The sequence below is a fragment of the Micropterus dolomieu genome, linkage group LG03, assembly GCF_021292245.1.
Source record: "Micropterus dolomieu isolate WLL.071019.BEF.003 ecotype Adirondacks linkage group LG03, ASM2129224v1, whole genome shotgun sequence".
NCBI classification, from domain to species: Eukaryota; Metazoa; Chordata; class Actinopteri; order Centrarchiformes; family Centrarchidae; genus Micropterus; species Micropterus dolomieu.
Genome location: NC_060152.1, coordinates 17,090,020 through 17,105,140, shown reverse-complemented (window position 1 = coordinate 17,105,140; position 15,121 = coordinate 17,090,020). Strand labels below are relative to the sequence as shown.

Below are 15,121 nucleotides of genomic sequence, written 5' to 3'. Positions count from 1 at the left end.
ACTCTGATCACGAGATGTTCCATCTGATCCCTGCTTATAGGCAAAAACGAAAGCTCTGTAAACCTGTAGTGAGGACATCAAAGAAATGGACTAGTGAAGCTGTTGAGGACCTACAGGCATGTTTGGACTGTACTGACTGGGATGTTTTCAAGAAGGCTACCAACAATCTGGATGAGTTTACAGAGGCTGTGACATCCTACATCATCTTCTGTGAGGACAGCTGCATTCCAACACAGACCAGGGTGAGTTATAACAATGACAAACCCTGGTTCACAGCTAAAATCAGACAGCTAAGGTTGAAAAAGGAGGAGGCATTTAGGAGTGCTGACAGGGTGTTAAAGTACAGGTTTAGCAGGGAGGTGCGAGAAGCTAAACGACTGTACGCAGAGAGACTAAAGAACCAGTTCTCTGCAAACGACGCCACTTCTGTCTAGAGAGGGTTCAGACAGATCACAAACTATAAACCCAAAGTCCCCGACTCCATAAACGATTTTCGCCTGTCAAATGAGCTGAACCAGTTCTACTGCTGCTTTGAGAGTCAATCGGACACCATCCCCCGTGACTCCTCCGCTCAGCTTCAGCCTCAGTCCACCACATGTTCCCCTCCCTCCTCAGAGCTGGCCAGCTCCACCCCCTCCCCTCCTCTCTCCATCACAGAGAGGGAAGTCAACGGTCTTTTCAGGAGGCAGAAACCTCGCAAAGCAGCTGGGCCGGACTCTGTCTCCCCATCTACACTGAAGCACTGTGCTGATCAGCTGTCTCCGGTGTTCACAGACATTTTTAACACCTCACTGGAGACATGCCATGTGCCAGCCTGCTTCCATTTCAAGTTAAATCAGATTTGACCCTCGAGACATAACGTTACATTATAGGACCCGCTAGTCTCGATAGCAGTATGATAAGCTCAGATCTTATTTATTTCTGGGTTTTGAGAAATTTTGGAACCGGGTCCTTTCAGAACCGGTTCTCAATCCTCATCCCTATTACATATTCAATTGGTGATCATTAGCACATGTTAAGTATAATTGTTTAATCGTGCACCTGACAATATGCCAACAAATCCCTGACTTTGAGCAGGTGTACCTAGAAGAATTGATGCTGTTTTGAAGGTAAAGGTGGGCACACCAAATATTGATTTGATTCAGATTTTTCTTCCATTCACTCACTTTGTATTTTGTTGACTGATAAATATAATCTATTAACATGACCATTTTTGAAAGCACTCTTACTTTACAGCATATTTTCCACACCAACTTTTGCACAGCACTGTATAACCGTGGACAATTGATACAGGGGGTTGAATTACCTGCCATGGCCATGGACGGGGTCTATGAGAGGCTCCATTGTGTCCTGAATCTCATTTCTTATATTTTCTATGCCCTGCACAGAGAAGACCAGAAGAGACAAATCTGCATTTGATTTTTGTGTATTTGGACATTGACACAATACACATAAAAATGATAAAACACAATAATTAAAAGTGCATAAATAAGACAAAAACTCTTCTTTTGTGTCTCCCAGTTTAAAAGAAGTCTTATTTAACTATCACTTCATTCAAATGGCAGAGACAAACAGTATATTTCTCTCCATCTCTCTATCAAACTAATCTTTTCTTTACCTTGGTGAGGATGACAGAGTACAGGAAAAGCAAGACTCCACAGCACCCCCTCCAGGTGTGGTAGAGAGACAGCACCTCCTCTCTGAGACCAGACACTGACATTACAGTCCGCTTACTACAGGAAGGGAACAAACACCAGGTTGATTTATGAAACCCTCAAATGACAGATTTGTTGGGTTTTAGGAACAATGAAACTGATGTATTAATTGTATTCATCATGCCAAATTGGTAAAGATAAGATAGGGCAGAAATCAATAAAGATGCATCAGAGGACAAAGAAAGATCAGATCTTGAATATATGGAGCCACTACCCTGTCTTGCTCCACCTTGGAAAGCTTGCTAGTGGAGTTGTTTGTCTTACTTAGCATGCACTTCTTCACTGTGAGTCAGCACTGCTTTTTGCTGACTGTGTGGTCTCAGCTGCCAGTATGCTGTGTGATGAGGGTTCAATATTCCTCTGGCAAACGCGACCATGCATTCATTTAGTTTGTGACAGACAATATGTGTGTAAGAAAGGTAGTAAGAGTTTTTTTTATTTTTTATTAGGCAATCAGTGAAAGGGCTGAGTCGGCAACTTGTGAGCAGAGTGAAATAGCTAATTCAATGGGAAAGCCAATTCTTGTAGACTAGATGAATGAAATACTACCCCTTTCTTTCACTCTCCTCCACTGATACCATCTTCACAGAAAAATGTAGTTCTCTATCCCAGTAGTAGACATTGGCAATTGTAAAGCAAGGATGTTTGAGGTCTTAATCCCGCCAGAAACTCACAGTATTGTTTAATGTCAAGGTGATCTGCATTGAGAAAGAGACAGTCGGGACTATAAAGATGCAAGGTGTTAGCTGCGGTGAGAATATTAAGTGTCACTTACTGGAGAACACTGTGAAATCGCTCAAAGCCAAGGTCCTCAGCAGCCAAAGCAGCTAGGCACAATAAAACACACATACACTGTAGTATCAGAGCATGACACAGAAAAACTGCTCACTGTCAAATAGTTAGTCATTTTTGTGATTAATGGTAAAGAGGCTTGGGTGAATGAGTGAGCGTTCATACGTTATTCTGAATGTGCAGTGCAAATGTGACAGCGGTAGGACTCACTGGTTTGCTGTTCCTGTGGCGGCTGGCTGCTTTCTGGCTCTGGCGTGTCCTGTGTTTGCGACTGTGACTGTGTCTGCGTGTGAGTATGTGTGCTAGTATGTGGGCTCTGTCCCTTGGCCCAGGTCACCAGGCAGAACCCAGTGGAGGGGCTGGAGCAGGCAGATTCCAGGATTTCACTCAGCGTGGAAGACAGTGCCGTTTTCTGGTCCTCCTCTAACAGACACAAACATACATGTGCATGATTAAACAAGCATGATACAATTATATAAGACAATACCAAAAACAATGGTTTGGATTTTTCTTTGTACAATCTACCGGACATCTGTCTCCAGTTGGAACTTTCTCTGTTGAAGAGAATGTTCTTTAAGAGGAAAGCCTGCAAAGAAACACAAACTCAGTCAGTGCAATATGCTACGTATCGTCTGTCCATAGTCTGTCCTCACACACTTAGATATATATATATTTTTTTTAAATATAAGATCAACTGTTTTTTTGTCAATTAAGCATTGCTAACAATGCATACACCTATTACAATCCAAGTCCGTCTGCCAGGTTTTAAAACTGGCTATCACTGTAAAATCTCCAACTTAACTTATGGATGGTGTACATTCTGAAAAAGAGTATTTTGCTGACTAAACTGTCTCATTCTTCACAATCCACTTTTAAGATCTTCCACCCACTGAGCATGTAAGATGTCTGTGAGGGCTCAATACTTAGGGAATATGCTGGATGTTGATGAGCCCTGATAAAACTGCAAGGATTTTGAACTAGACCATACCTGGACAGGTGCAATGACAGCACATGGCCCTCCTTCAAACTGCTCCAGTGCTGTGTGCTCATTCTCACTAAAAACAAATCCTGTGAAAAAGCCAAAAACCTCTTGTCAACAGAGTAACCCTTTTGGTTGAAATTGTTCAGAGCAGTAACTAATAAGTTAAAGTTCAAAGTGTTCTTAGACACTGCAGTAGGGTATTTTCCTACTTATCTGACCCTCAGCTAGAGAGAAGCACTTAACAATGGAAATGACCTTTTGTACTTTTGAAACAGAATTAAAACCTGAATACACTTGCACATCAACATCGGTGAAATAGGATGTTATTCCTGTTCTGCAAAAACACTTTCATTCAGATCGTTAGACTGAAACAAAGCATCATACCTTGGGTCCATCTACGGAAGATGGAGGCAGACACTCCTCCACTGGACGGTCTCCCCCAAACCAAATCCACCACCTCCTTATTTAATTCTGCCATGCCAACTTTAAATGCTGGTGAATCCAAAGGCACTCCGTCTTCAATCCGACAGCCACGAAGGGACAACAGGGGGCCAACTTGCTAGCTCTTTCCGAGGTTGATAGTCCACTTCTCTCGGCAGGTCGAGCCTGTGGCATTGGCCACAAGCTACCTGTGTGGCACGACACAGTCTGAATCTAGTGGCTGGCAGCAAACTGGACGGTAGGAATGACATCAACGTAGCCACAACGCCTGCAAGGTAATGGGACAGAAACAAACGCTTAAGTTACTGTCTATAAGGCCTTTAGCCTTTGTCTACTGTAAGCACAGATAACTTAATTACAGATCTAAGGGGACAATGGCGCGAAATAGCTAACGTGAGTTTATAACGTTACGTCGTGTAACGGTAACTTATAACGTTAATTCGCTCGTAGTATTGACAAGCTTGAAAGCTACGTTGCGTTAATGTCAAACAGTTGCAACGGATAGTAAAAGTACTGACAGCAGGATAATGTTAGCTATTTTGTTACCTTGTTGTCAAATAAATGTGTCAATGGTAACATTAGGTTTAGGAGCTTAGTTGGCTTGGTGATGTCAGCAGTTAGCATTAGCATTACTACTAGCAGCTAATCTTTCATTGCTTTGTCATTCAGTTACTTCTCACAATACAGCGATGTCGTTACTTGTATGAATTTGAATAATTTGTCATTATTAAGATAACGTTAACGGTCAATTACCTTAATATACAGTCGAGTATAGGGATTCCGTATTAATTATATCTTTTGATATCAATTTCACTATCACCAGCGCCTCTGTCATTCGTTTATTTACAACAGAATTGCAAAAAACTGTGCGTACATTTGACGTAACTACCCATTGGTTCAAATCCAAAAAGTTCCAGATGCGTCAAAGGGTTTAGCTTAAACGCGTTACCTAAATGGTCTACAGACTTGTCCATCATAGGAAGTACCCGCCTACAAATAAACCCATTTAATTCATTTAAAACCCTCATTTAACAATCAACGCAGAAAGAGCATTTAAAATACGGAAGTTTGAGTTACTGAAATTTAAAAGCATATTTTTAACACGCAATAAACAACAACGTCGGACCATATAAATGTTCCCTTTTCTATTTAAAATTGTAAAAAGGTTATTTCACAAACGTTAATATTATGTCCTGTACCTCTCTCCGTAGCAGCCACCCAGTCATTGCCTAGAGCATGCGCACTGCGTTCTTTTAGCTCTACTCGTTGTCCACGCGTGTGTGTGGAGTCACTTTGGGTGAAGTGTGCTTTAAAAACATAAATTGTGGATATAAGACGTATTTTTTGGCACCATGGGGGGACAGGCAAAGGGCAAAAAGAAAAACAAGGCGAAGAAGAAAGATAACCGCCCAAACAGGGGTAATTCTCCTCAGTTGTGCTTATTATTTACAGTATGTAACGTCAACCTCTCAGACAGTAAAGTTAATCGCAATGAACCTGCTATGCTTTGATTTCAACTCTTGACTTTACGAGACCAAATCAGACAAACCTAACGTTGACTCTCCACTTATCTAATCACAGAAGATGCAGGATTTGTTGGATTGTCACCTCAGGAAAGGATGAAAGTAAGAATGCATGAAAAAGCCAAGAAGAAGACAGCTGAGAAGTACTCCGTGCAACAGCTACTAGAAAAGGTAACGAGATATCCCCAACAAAGATATCACCCAGATCTGCCATGCCTTCGAAATGTATTTTTAATCCTGATCATCTACTGCATGTTTGTTATCTCATGGGAACATGTGTTGTACAGACAGAGGAGTGCCTGGATAGTTTTGACTTTGAGATGGCTGCCCTTTTCTGCCAACGAGCCCTGGATGTGGACTCCAACAACCTGCAAGCTCTAGACATGCTTGGACACATCTGCACTGAACTAGGAGACACACAGAAAGCTAAGGGAATATCCTTTATGCAGGTTTCTTTGTTTGCATGTCAGTTATTCTGTCATTTCATGGAAACTGTTATAGTCTCATGCTGTTTGAGTGCAGTGGTGGTTGTAGCCTCCTTGACCAATTCTCTCCAAGTTTTCCTTCGTGCAGTGGAGCTGAGCCCAGATGAAGGCCACAGTAAGTACATGTACCTGGGACAAATCCACTCAGGCCAGGAGGCTGTGGATTACTACACTAAAGGAATACAAGTCCTGCTGTCTGCATTGGACAAACAAGCACAGACCAAAGTGAGTGAACCCCGATAGACACTCACATTCCCTTTATGGTTTAATTAGTTATATTTACTCTATGGAAACTGGGAAGAAATGCTATTGCAACAAAGGCTTAATGCTAGTGTAATGTTATTTATCTTCACAAGATGGTGCTGTTGGATAAACTATGGAATGTCTGTCTGTCTGTTGCATACATGTCACCTTGTCATGACAGAGATCCAGAGAGTATTATAATTTCAACTGAACAACTCTAAAACGATTACCACACCGTAGTGGAAATACTTGCTGCGCAGTTATTACAGTGTTATGTCTGCCTTATGAACACCCCTGTTGTTTTACAGTCACTCATGACTCATTTTATTTATTTTTGTTATTAATCACATAAATTATAGGTTATTTGAAAACAGCTTGTTACATTGAAGTGACCAGCTCGTAAAAACCTGTATTAAATGCTGAGAATGTAAACCAGAAGTCCTGTGGTAATTCTCTGAGCTTCTTCTTTCAAAGATTAAAAAAAAAAGAAGATATTTTTAATTTGAAGCACCATCATGTTAGTCACATACAACATAATACATAATATGCTCTTTTAAAAATAGAAACCCTCAGGCCTCCCCTTCCGTCACTCCCTATGAGTGCTGTTTAAGTTTTGTAATCTGCACAACCTAACTCTGCTGTCCCTTCCAAATACAAAAATGATGGCCATTGATTGAGTGAAAGTAAAAACAGGATTTAAAAAAAACGGTAAAACAGGACAGTAAAAGTTACAGTGCAGTGTACAATGAGGGTTAAAAGAGTTAAATAGAAAATAAAAGCAGGCTGAGGGGTTGAGCAAATAACTGAGTTACAATTATTATTTTTTCTTTGAAAAGACGATGAACAGTGAAGTATCTACTCTCTCTAGCTAGTCTGTACTCAGGTCCATAGCAATATTTGGGTCCACTGAGTTTGGTTATGTCTGAGGCTACGCGCTGCAAACCCAACTTATCAGCTGGAAACCCCAAAAACCCTTTGATCCAGTTATACTCTGGACCCACCTGCGCGTTTACAGGTGGGCAGAGGGTCCTGTAAATCACTCAGGCACGAGATTTAAGACCACTTCCTTCACTCTGTTCGATCTTACTCTCTTTATCTTTTCTCTCAATTACCTACTAATTTCTCACCGTGTAAATAATGTTCACTGAAAATCGGAAAACATAGAAAAAGAAAACAGGACGTTACAGTGCAGTGAAAGTTACTAATCTATGGCCCTAAATTTGATTTAATTAAAGGCAATGGTAAAAAGAAAAGTCTTCAGTCTTAATTTTAAAGAACTGACAGTTTCAGCAGACCTGCTTGTAGTTTGTTCCAGATATACGGAGCATAATAACTGAACACTGCTTCTCCTTGTTTAAGGAAAAGCACAGGTATTACAAATAACATTAACAATGGCCCTATACTATTCAAGTGTCCCAGTAAACGTTGGCAATAATAAGCTAGCATGCAAATATCAGGACCTTGAAACCAAAGCAGCTAAATGAAATTGAGTCATCATTAACTATTATTTGCCTCAATGATTTTCCTACTGTGACATGTCAACACGTCCTCTAAAAAAATATATTTTTTTCCTTTATTGCAAAACTTAATTGTTAATAAAAAAATCTGCACACCATGTTCGCTATCTGTTGATTTAACAGATACTTAACAGAACATTTGACACATTTCTGCCCTCTGCTCTTTAAGCAGGCTCAGGCTGGAGCTGCTGCCGCAAGAGACGAGGACTCGGAGCTCCTCACAGCGAAGGATGTTTGTGTAGCCTATTGCTCCATTGCTGAGATTTACCTAGCAGACCTCTGGTACTGGTGCACACACTCTTGAAACGTATAACCTCATTTCATGTTACTGCTTTGGTAATGAGTTGAGATTTGTGGGTGTGTGTGTGTGTGTGTGTGTGTGTGTGGGTGTGGGTGTGCATGCATGTAGCATGACAGAGGGAGCTGCAGACAAGTGCAAAGAGTTCATTGAGAGAGCATTACAGTATCACCATGACAACCCTGAGGCTCTACAGCTCATGGCCAGTTACCTGTTCAGTACAGAGAGAAACCAGGTCAGTACACACACACACACACACACACACACACACACACACTCAGGATGAGTTATCACCACATTAAAGCGAGAATCTGCTGAGTTAATTATTCTGAGCAAATTGAATTGTATGCCATTAATCAGCAGATGGACACGTACATTAACACGCACACACACAGACAGGTCATGCCGATAGGAATGTTAATTACTGGGCAGATCACTGAGGTCATATAGTCATCTGATAAAGAGAGTGAGAGAGAGAGCAGCTTATTAGACTCATTTAGGAAAAGAAGCCACGAGAACTTTGCAGTGTGAAGCATCTGACAATGAATTAGAAAAAAAAAGATATTTTCTCTGTTTTTACAAATATTTTAAAAATGTTGCATATTCAAGAAATATTCACATTATAAGAGATATTCTACATTTATACCCTCATTTACATAGGGAAAATTCACAGTGTAATGTCATGAGAAACCAGTGCATTGTTTATGGAAAGGCACAGTAATAATCATTGCTGGGAGCACCACAAATAAAAAAGAAATTCACCCCTTTTGTATTGGCAATGTGTCAGCTGGGGGTATCTCACAACCTGAGCACATAAACGCAAAACTTTCTTTCAAAAATTCTTCATGCTCTTACATCACCAAACTGAGGAAAAGCAAGAGATTCTGTAGAGCTAAAGTGGATGTGTAATAATAGCTATAGGCTGTAGGGGTCAGGCTGGCTCCAGTTACACTTCACAGCATCCCACATTCAGCAACAGCCTATTTTAAAATACTCTCTAAAATAAAACACAATTGACCTCAGATTAATCAAAAGGTTATTGATATCTATAGAGCATTCAGGATCCAGTCAGTAAAAACTCATGATTTGAACTCACCAAATTCCTTCCCTTTACTCTATCTGTGTGTATATTTGTGTGTTTTGTTGTACGATCATACATGTGAATTTACACAAACGTGTGTTTTTCTGTCTTCAGGAAGGCAGAGAATACCTGTTGAAGAGTGTCGGATTGTGGCTACCTGCCCAGAAACAGAGTGCTGCTTCTTTCAGCACAGAGGAAGACATGCAGGTGAGTTGGAGCTGTGCTTTGGTATTTCTCTGACAGCAACCAGCCCTCATAAGATCCCAGTTTATTTATAAAGCACTTTCAACTAACGAGATTGTCACAGTGTGCTTTGCAGTGAGCGCAAACATAAGGACACCAGTAGAGATAAAAAGTAAGAGATAATGAAATGGGGGATAATAAAAAATAAAAGATGGAACAAATACTTCACAAACCTGTGTGCTTTTGTGTGTGTGTGGGGGGGGGGCTGTGTGTGAAGAGAGAGCAGATATGAAAGCACAAAGCAACACCAGGAAAGTGTATAAAGCATAAGTAAGCAAAATTACTTCAAGGAATGTGACAAAGACAAAGAATGGCTGTAATTTCAAAGTTAGGATTGCTGCTAAATGACCCACACAAATAGTTGTTGAGTTTACTACATTCAAATCCCGAGCAAATGTGATATAAGGGGTCGGGGTGACAATTTGAGAAACAAACCCTAGCGCTGTTATGACTCTTATCTTCAGGAGCAGGTTGATCTGAACTCAGCCTGCCGAAACTTTCACTGTGATTAACAGCCACACAGCTGCAGAATGTTTTGTAGCTTGAAATTGGATCGTTGTTATTATCAGACAAAAGGAAGAACCATGTTTGTGGATGCTTGTGTAAACACTAACTGTAGAGGTGGTGGCCTTGTCCTTTTTCTCCAGAATGAGATTCCTCCGTACGAGTCTCGCATTACCACAGCCAAACTGCTCGTCGAGTCCGAGGAATACGAGGTAAAATGTTGTGTGTTGTACTCGTGCACTCCGCTGTTGTTGGTCTGTGTATGTCTCGTGGTGGGAGGGCGTCCAGGCATATTTGTGTGTGTGTGTGTGTGTGTGTGTGTGTGTGTTTGTTTGTGTGCTTTCCTTTCTAGTGAATGGCACTGAAGGTGGGAAGGCCATGCCGGGTCTTTATCCCCTCCAGAGTTCAGTGTCAATAATTGAAGAGTGGTATTTGCAGAGAGGGACAGGGGTAAAGGGGTGCACAGGGGAGGAGGGATGTGAAGAAGGGAGAAAAAAAAGAAGAAGGAAGCTGTAGTCTGATGAATTGTTGCCGTATCTGTGATACAGCGCACTTCAAAATCACTCATCAATTTCCAGTATTAATGGCCTTGATTTTAGTGGCTCACTGCCTTCAGTTCAGTGCTAAAATCTCTAGCAGTCATTAACACTCTTTCACATTTTCTGTGATTACTGCCACACAAACAGCATTTCAGCTATTTTCTGTTGTGATCCAGTGATTAATTTCTAGCCACTCTTGTTGAGTGGTTTATGGTTATTTATCACTGACAGGAAATGAGAACAGTGCCCCCCCTCCCGCGCACACACACACACACACACACACACACACACACACACACACACACACACACACAAAGATATAACTGCAGCTGAGTCGTGTGTGTGTGTGTGTGTGGGTTGTGGGGTTGGTAGCTGTCAGGTGTATCAGTAAAATGACAACGTCTCGGTCCACTGTTTCTGACATGTCATTTGTCTTCATCCTCATGTTTGTGTCATCAAGCTCGAAACACTCAAACTGCAAACATTCGGAGTGCTTTATAAACGTGAATATATTGCTGTGTGTGCACGCATGCATATACACGCCCATGCAAAACATTTGGTCATATTCGTTTTTAGCCACCAGTCACGTGAAAGTCTCTGACGGAAATTGAGCTTAAGGGTGGAAGCTGTTTTCTCTCTGTCTCTCCCAGACTGGGACTTAGCTATACTTGATAGGAACATCCTCTCTTCTCTTTCCTTCCACTACTCCTCTGTCACACACATGTGCGCACAATCACACACACACACACACACACACACATATTTTTGTGCTCACTGTCTCTCCCTGTGGACTAAAAATCTGTTCACTACTCTAAACTCTGTGTAAAGTTGTGTGCTTCCAGGTTTGGTCCAAACTGCAGAAAGGCTTTGAATATGTTATTAATATATTTGCCAACAAAATTTATTAAAGCAAATTTTTTTTTGTAGCTGCAGAGAGTATATGGCTATTATGGTTATTATATGGCTAATAGTTAAAGCATTTGTCTGTCTCTGTTGGAGATTAAGCTCTTTGTCTTGTGAATGCAGTTTGGGGTTGTACATTCGATCCATTATGTGGTTTGAGTTTAAATTGGAGTAAATTGGAGAAATGGAGGAAAATAAAATTGTCATAGTGTGATTACTTTGAACAATTTATCTGGGTGTATGATATTATCTCGCTAGTCACTGGGGAACAAAATCACTTTAGTACACGATGTTGACAGATTTAAGCGCAACAAAATGGCAGTTTCCCCCGAAGGCTGTCAATGCATCTCGTTGTTTATGATCACTTTATTAGGTGACAGTGTAAACATTAGCCTCACACATTCAACATATGACCTTTGCAATCTTAATTAGCACCTTCTGTTTCCTCTCTACTTATTTTTACGCTAAATTTGTCTGAGAAAGTTGCTATTTTGTGATACTTGAGTTACCAATAATAACAGTGTCAATATCTTAATAAGCCGTGACATCCACTGACGTAAAAGCGTTGCATTATGAAATTGTCTCATGCTCTTGTGGCATTGAAATAACTGTGGGCTAATTCATTCTTGAAAACATCAGTTTCATGACTACTGCTCTTCCCCTCAGTTTTCTGTTTCAACAAGACGTGGAGTGGATCTGTGCCACTTCATTTGGAATGGGGGGGGACCTTGCTTTTCAAGGCCCCCCCCCTCCCTCTTTTTGATTGTTTTTGAGTTGAAACACTTGAATCCATGCCAAATTTGTTTGTTATTTTCATAGCTGTAATGGACATTGAGTGGGTGGGGTGCTTGAAAGCAGCATAAGTGAGATGACAAGTGAGAGGTATCATTGTCTAGCAGCTTGATGTCTTGTATTTCTGAGCCAGTTTCTGCAGTGCTGAAACAACTAGATAACACAATTGTTAATGGATAGAAGATTAACAGTTTTCATATTTGATTAATTGTTTTAATTTATCACTCAAAAATGTTCTAGCCTCTTAAATGGGAAAATTTGCTGCTTTTCTTTGTTTTATGTCATGATAAATATTTGGAGTGTTGATTGTTAAAAAATGAGCATTTTCATGGCATTGCTTTGGACATTTTTCACTTTCTTCTGATATTTTATAGACTAAACTAGTGCGGCGAAATGATTGGTTGATTACAAACAAGTTTTTGTCAAGGAAATACAACAACCATCCTCTGGGTTCATCTTCTCCAATGTGAGGATTGTCTGCTTTTCCCTGCGTTATAAAATTTTATATAAAATTGTAAACACAATATCTTTGGGCTTTGGACTGTTGGTTGGATCAATCAGGAAGTTTTTCAGTATGTTAAGTGTGCTTTGTAGTAACAGGGCCCTCAGAGAACTCTGCTTACTCGCTGTCACACACAAACACACAGACACACACATTACCATCATCATCACCCATCACCACCAGTAATTCACTTGCCACATAGCAGATAGACAGAAAGACAGATGCCCTCTCCTGACAGCCGTTAAGGTGTCTGTTCGGCATAGTTGTCACAGCAGCTGATGGTTAGTTACTCTCTGTGTCGTTGTCACTTTTGTTTGCTTTCATGTTATTCATTGAGCATTTCTGTTCTTAAATTTAGTTCACGATGGAGCGCAGCTTGTACTTTGCAATGTTGCTTGCAAGTACAGTTAGCTCTGACATCCCCAGGATTTATTTACTTAAGTGTAGACGCTCCTGTTTGTGCGTGTATGCGTGCGTGTGTTAGTATGGGTTGTATGGGTTTCTGTGTGTTAGAGATACGGCTTGCCCTCGCTTGTAAAGTGATCTGTCTTTCTCCTGTCTCTGCTGTGCGCTCCGGTAAAATGATTCTGTTAAACAAAATTGCCTGAAGATTACACACAGACACACACACACAAACTGCACACGCACACAATGGCCATTATAAATGAGTTCTCCCCAGAGTGCTGCTTTTTTTTTCTTTAACAGGTCTTGAAATAAACAGGACAGCATGTACGTTGAGTCTTTGGCGTGTGTGTTTGTCTTTGCAGTGCACCGTTGTTCATGGACCAGTTTTGCATTGTTTATTAAGAGACTTTTTTTGTACCCTTCCTTCCAATTTTCTCACTTTTCTTCCTTCACAGTTCAACCTCTCTTCCCCTTATCTTCACAGGAATATTAATCTTGTTGTTGTTTAGAGCGCGAAGTGGCTTAAGAATCTCTGAATCTTTAATCACTCGCCCCTGGGTTGACCAGTGTAGTTAGGAAGGAGTACAGTTGGAGATGATATAATGGTTCATTGCGCACTTATCCTGGCTCCGAGATATCTCTTGTTCTATTTTTGTTGCTCCAAAACTGCCTGTTCACAGTTGTTTAATACCCAGACAGATCTTTACTCCTGTCTCTTTTATCTTGTGCTTGGCTTGAATTACTGTGTGTGTGTGTGTGTGTGTGTGTGTGTGTGTGTGTGTGTCACATCGGTGTGATACAATGAAAGTCAAGTAGATAATTCTGAGGCTGAGCATGAATCCATTCATCATCAGCTGGGATTAGGTGTTTTTGTTTGTGTATTTTAATCAGTCATTAATTAATTAAGGTCAATGAGTTTTTAGCTGATAATTGGTCTAGCAATCAATCAACTGACTCCCTGGCATGTACATCTGCACGCTCTTAATGGGATACTCTCAATTAACCTGACCCTCAGTCCACCCAGACAACTGACTTCTTTATCGCCACTGGAAGCTCATGGCTTAATGAAAAAACAACTCTAAAGAGTTCGGGGTTAAATTAGGAAGCTCCGCAGCTAATAAGACTGCCTTAACAAGAAACAAGTGCAGCTTGTTGTGTGTAGCGCTGATGTAGTGTCTGACTGTGCAGTAGTGTGTGCGTCTGTGCACAGGTACGTGCGGGTCTTTTTATTCCTGCCCTTCACCATGGGTGATTGGCTAACAGTCGCCTCCAACCTGAAGTTGACAAAAATCAATACATCATCACCTGGGCCTTACACACACACACACACACACACACACACACACACACACACACACACACACACACACACACACACACACACACACACACACACACACCAACGACAGAATCTGCAAGGAGAGAAGCAGAGCAAAACAAACACACAGCCTACTTTAGTCAGGTCTGTTTTCTGTAATAGAAACTTCCCACAGAAACTGACCCAGGCAGCGATGCACTCTGGCAAAGGTCACCGAACATTAAACTTCTTTGAGACCTCCAACATTAAACTCCTTTACAACATCAAACCTGCTCTCCGGTGGGGTGGTCAAGCTTCTATGTGGATTTTTCATCCTCTGGAGTGGTGCATGTACTAAGAATATATTGACTGTTAATGTCGGTAAATGGATTTGAAGGGCTATCGAACAAAGTGGCTAAAATTACTATTGACTGTGTGATAAGCTCTGGTGAGTGTGTCCATCGACGGCCATGTTGCTTGTCTTGTTGGTATCGACGATGTTGTGTATGGCACGCTGGCCTTATAGACTCTTATCAGATCCTCTGATCATTCTGATTGATCGCTCTGCCTGGGAGATATACAACACTGTGTGCAACAACAACATATTTATCTGTGGACCGAAGCTGTATCAGAGAAGAGACTTCGAGTGTGTACTGATGATTAACTTAAAGTTATTTTCTGCTATGACTAATCTCTGATGATGTTTCTGTCTCTGTCTGTTTGTCTGTCTGTCTGTATTAGATGGCGGTAGATGTGTTGGAGGGGCTTCTGGAGGAGGATGATGAAGTTGTCCAGGTAAAGTGATAACCCAGTTGTTTTCAAAAATTAACAGCTGATAGCAACCACTACAACAGCTTCA

At 41.0% G+C, this 15,121-nt stretch overlaps 2 protein-coding genes across 4 annotated transcripts in view; one reads left to right on the top strand and one right to left on the bottom strand.

The window, feature by feature from the left end:
• The window catches only part of mindy3 (MINDY lysine 48 deubiquitinase 3), a 24,817-nt gene extending 19,984 nt beyond the window's left edge, over positions 1 to 4,833 (bottom strand). Inside the window, exons 1-8 of the mRNA XM_046045995.1 lie at positions 4,684 to 4,833; positions 3,874 to 4,198; positions 3,496 to 3,575; positions 3,033 to 3,093; positions 2,718 to 2,930; positions 2,491 to 2,542; positions 1,619 to 1,733; positions 1,307 to 1,380 (exon numbers count right to left, since the gene is read on the bottom strand). Coding sequence (XP_045901951.1) covers positions 1,307 to 1,380; positions 1,619 to 1,733; positions 2,491 to 2,542; positions 2,718 to 2,930; positions 3,033 to 3,093; positions 3,496 to 3,575; positions 3,874 to 3,967 — 689 coding nt within the window. The 5' untranslated portion in view covers positions 3,968 to 4,198; positions 4,684 to 4,833. The remainder of the gene's footprint in view (positions 1 to 1,306; positions 1,381 to 1,618; positions 1,734 to 2,490; positions 2,543 to 2,717; positions 2,931 to 3,032; positions 3,094 to 3,495; positions 3,576 to 3,873; positions 4,199 to 4,683) is intronic.
• si:dkey-12j5.1 (probable assembly chaperone of rpl4) lies at positions 4,019 to 15,121 on the top strand. 3 transcript variants are annotated; one of them, XM_046045998.1, is made up of 9 exons: positions 4,019 to 4,205; positions 5,512 to 5,624; positions 5,741 to 5,887; positions 6,011 to 6,163; positions 7,868 to 7,980; positions 8,108 to 8,231; positions 9,192 to 9,284; positions 9,968 to 10,036; positions 15,004 to 15,121. In XM_046045998.1, exons 2-9 carry the CDS (start codon positions 5,550 to 5,552, stop codon positions 15,064 to 15,066), a joined length of 837 nt encoding a protein of 278 aa, XP_045901954.1. In that variant the 5' UTR covers positions 4,019 to 4,205; positions 5,512 to 5,549; the 3' UTR covers positions 15,067 to 15,121. The 3 variants fall into 3 exon arrangements, with proteins under 3 accessions (XP_045901954.1, XP_045901953.1, XP_045901952.1); XM_046045997.1 differs by lacking the exon at positions 4,019 to 4,205 and adding an exon at positions 5,188 to 5,349 and having other exon boundaries at positions 7,871 to 7,980; XM_046045996.1 differs by lacking the exon at positions 4,019 to 4,205 and adding an exon at positions 5,188 to 5,349.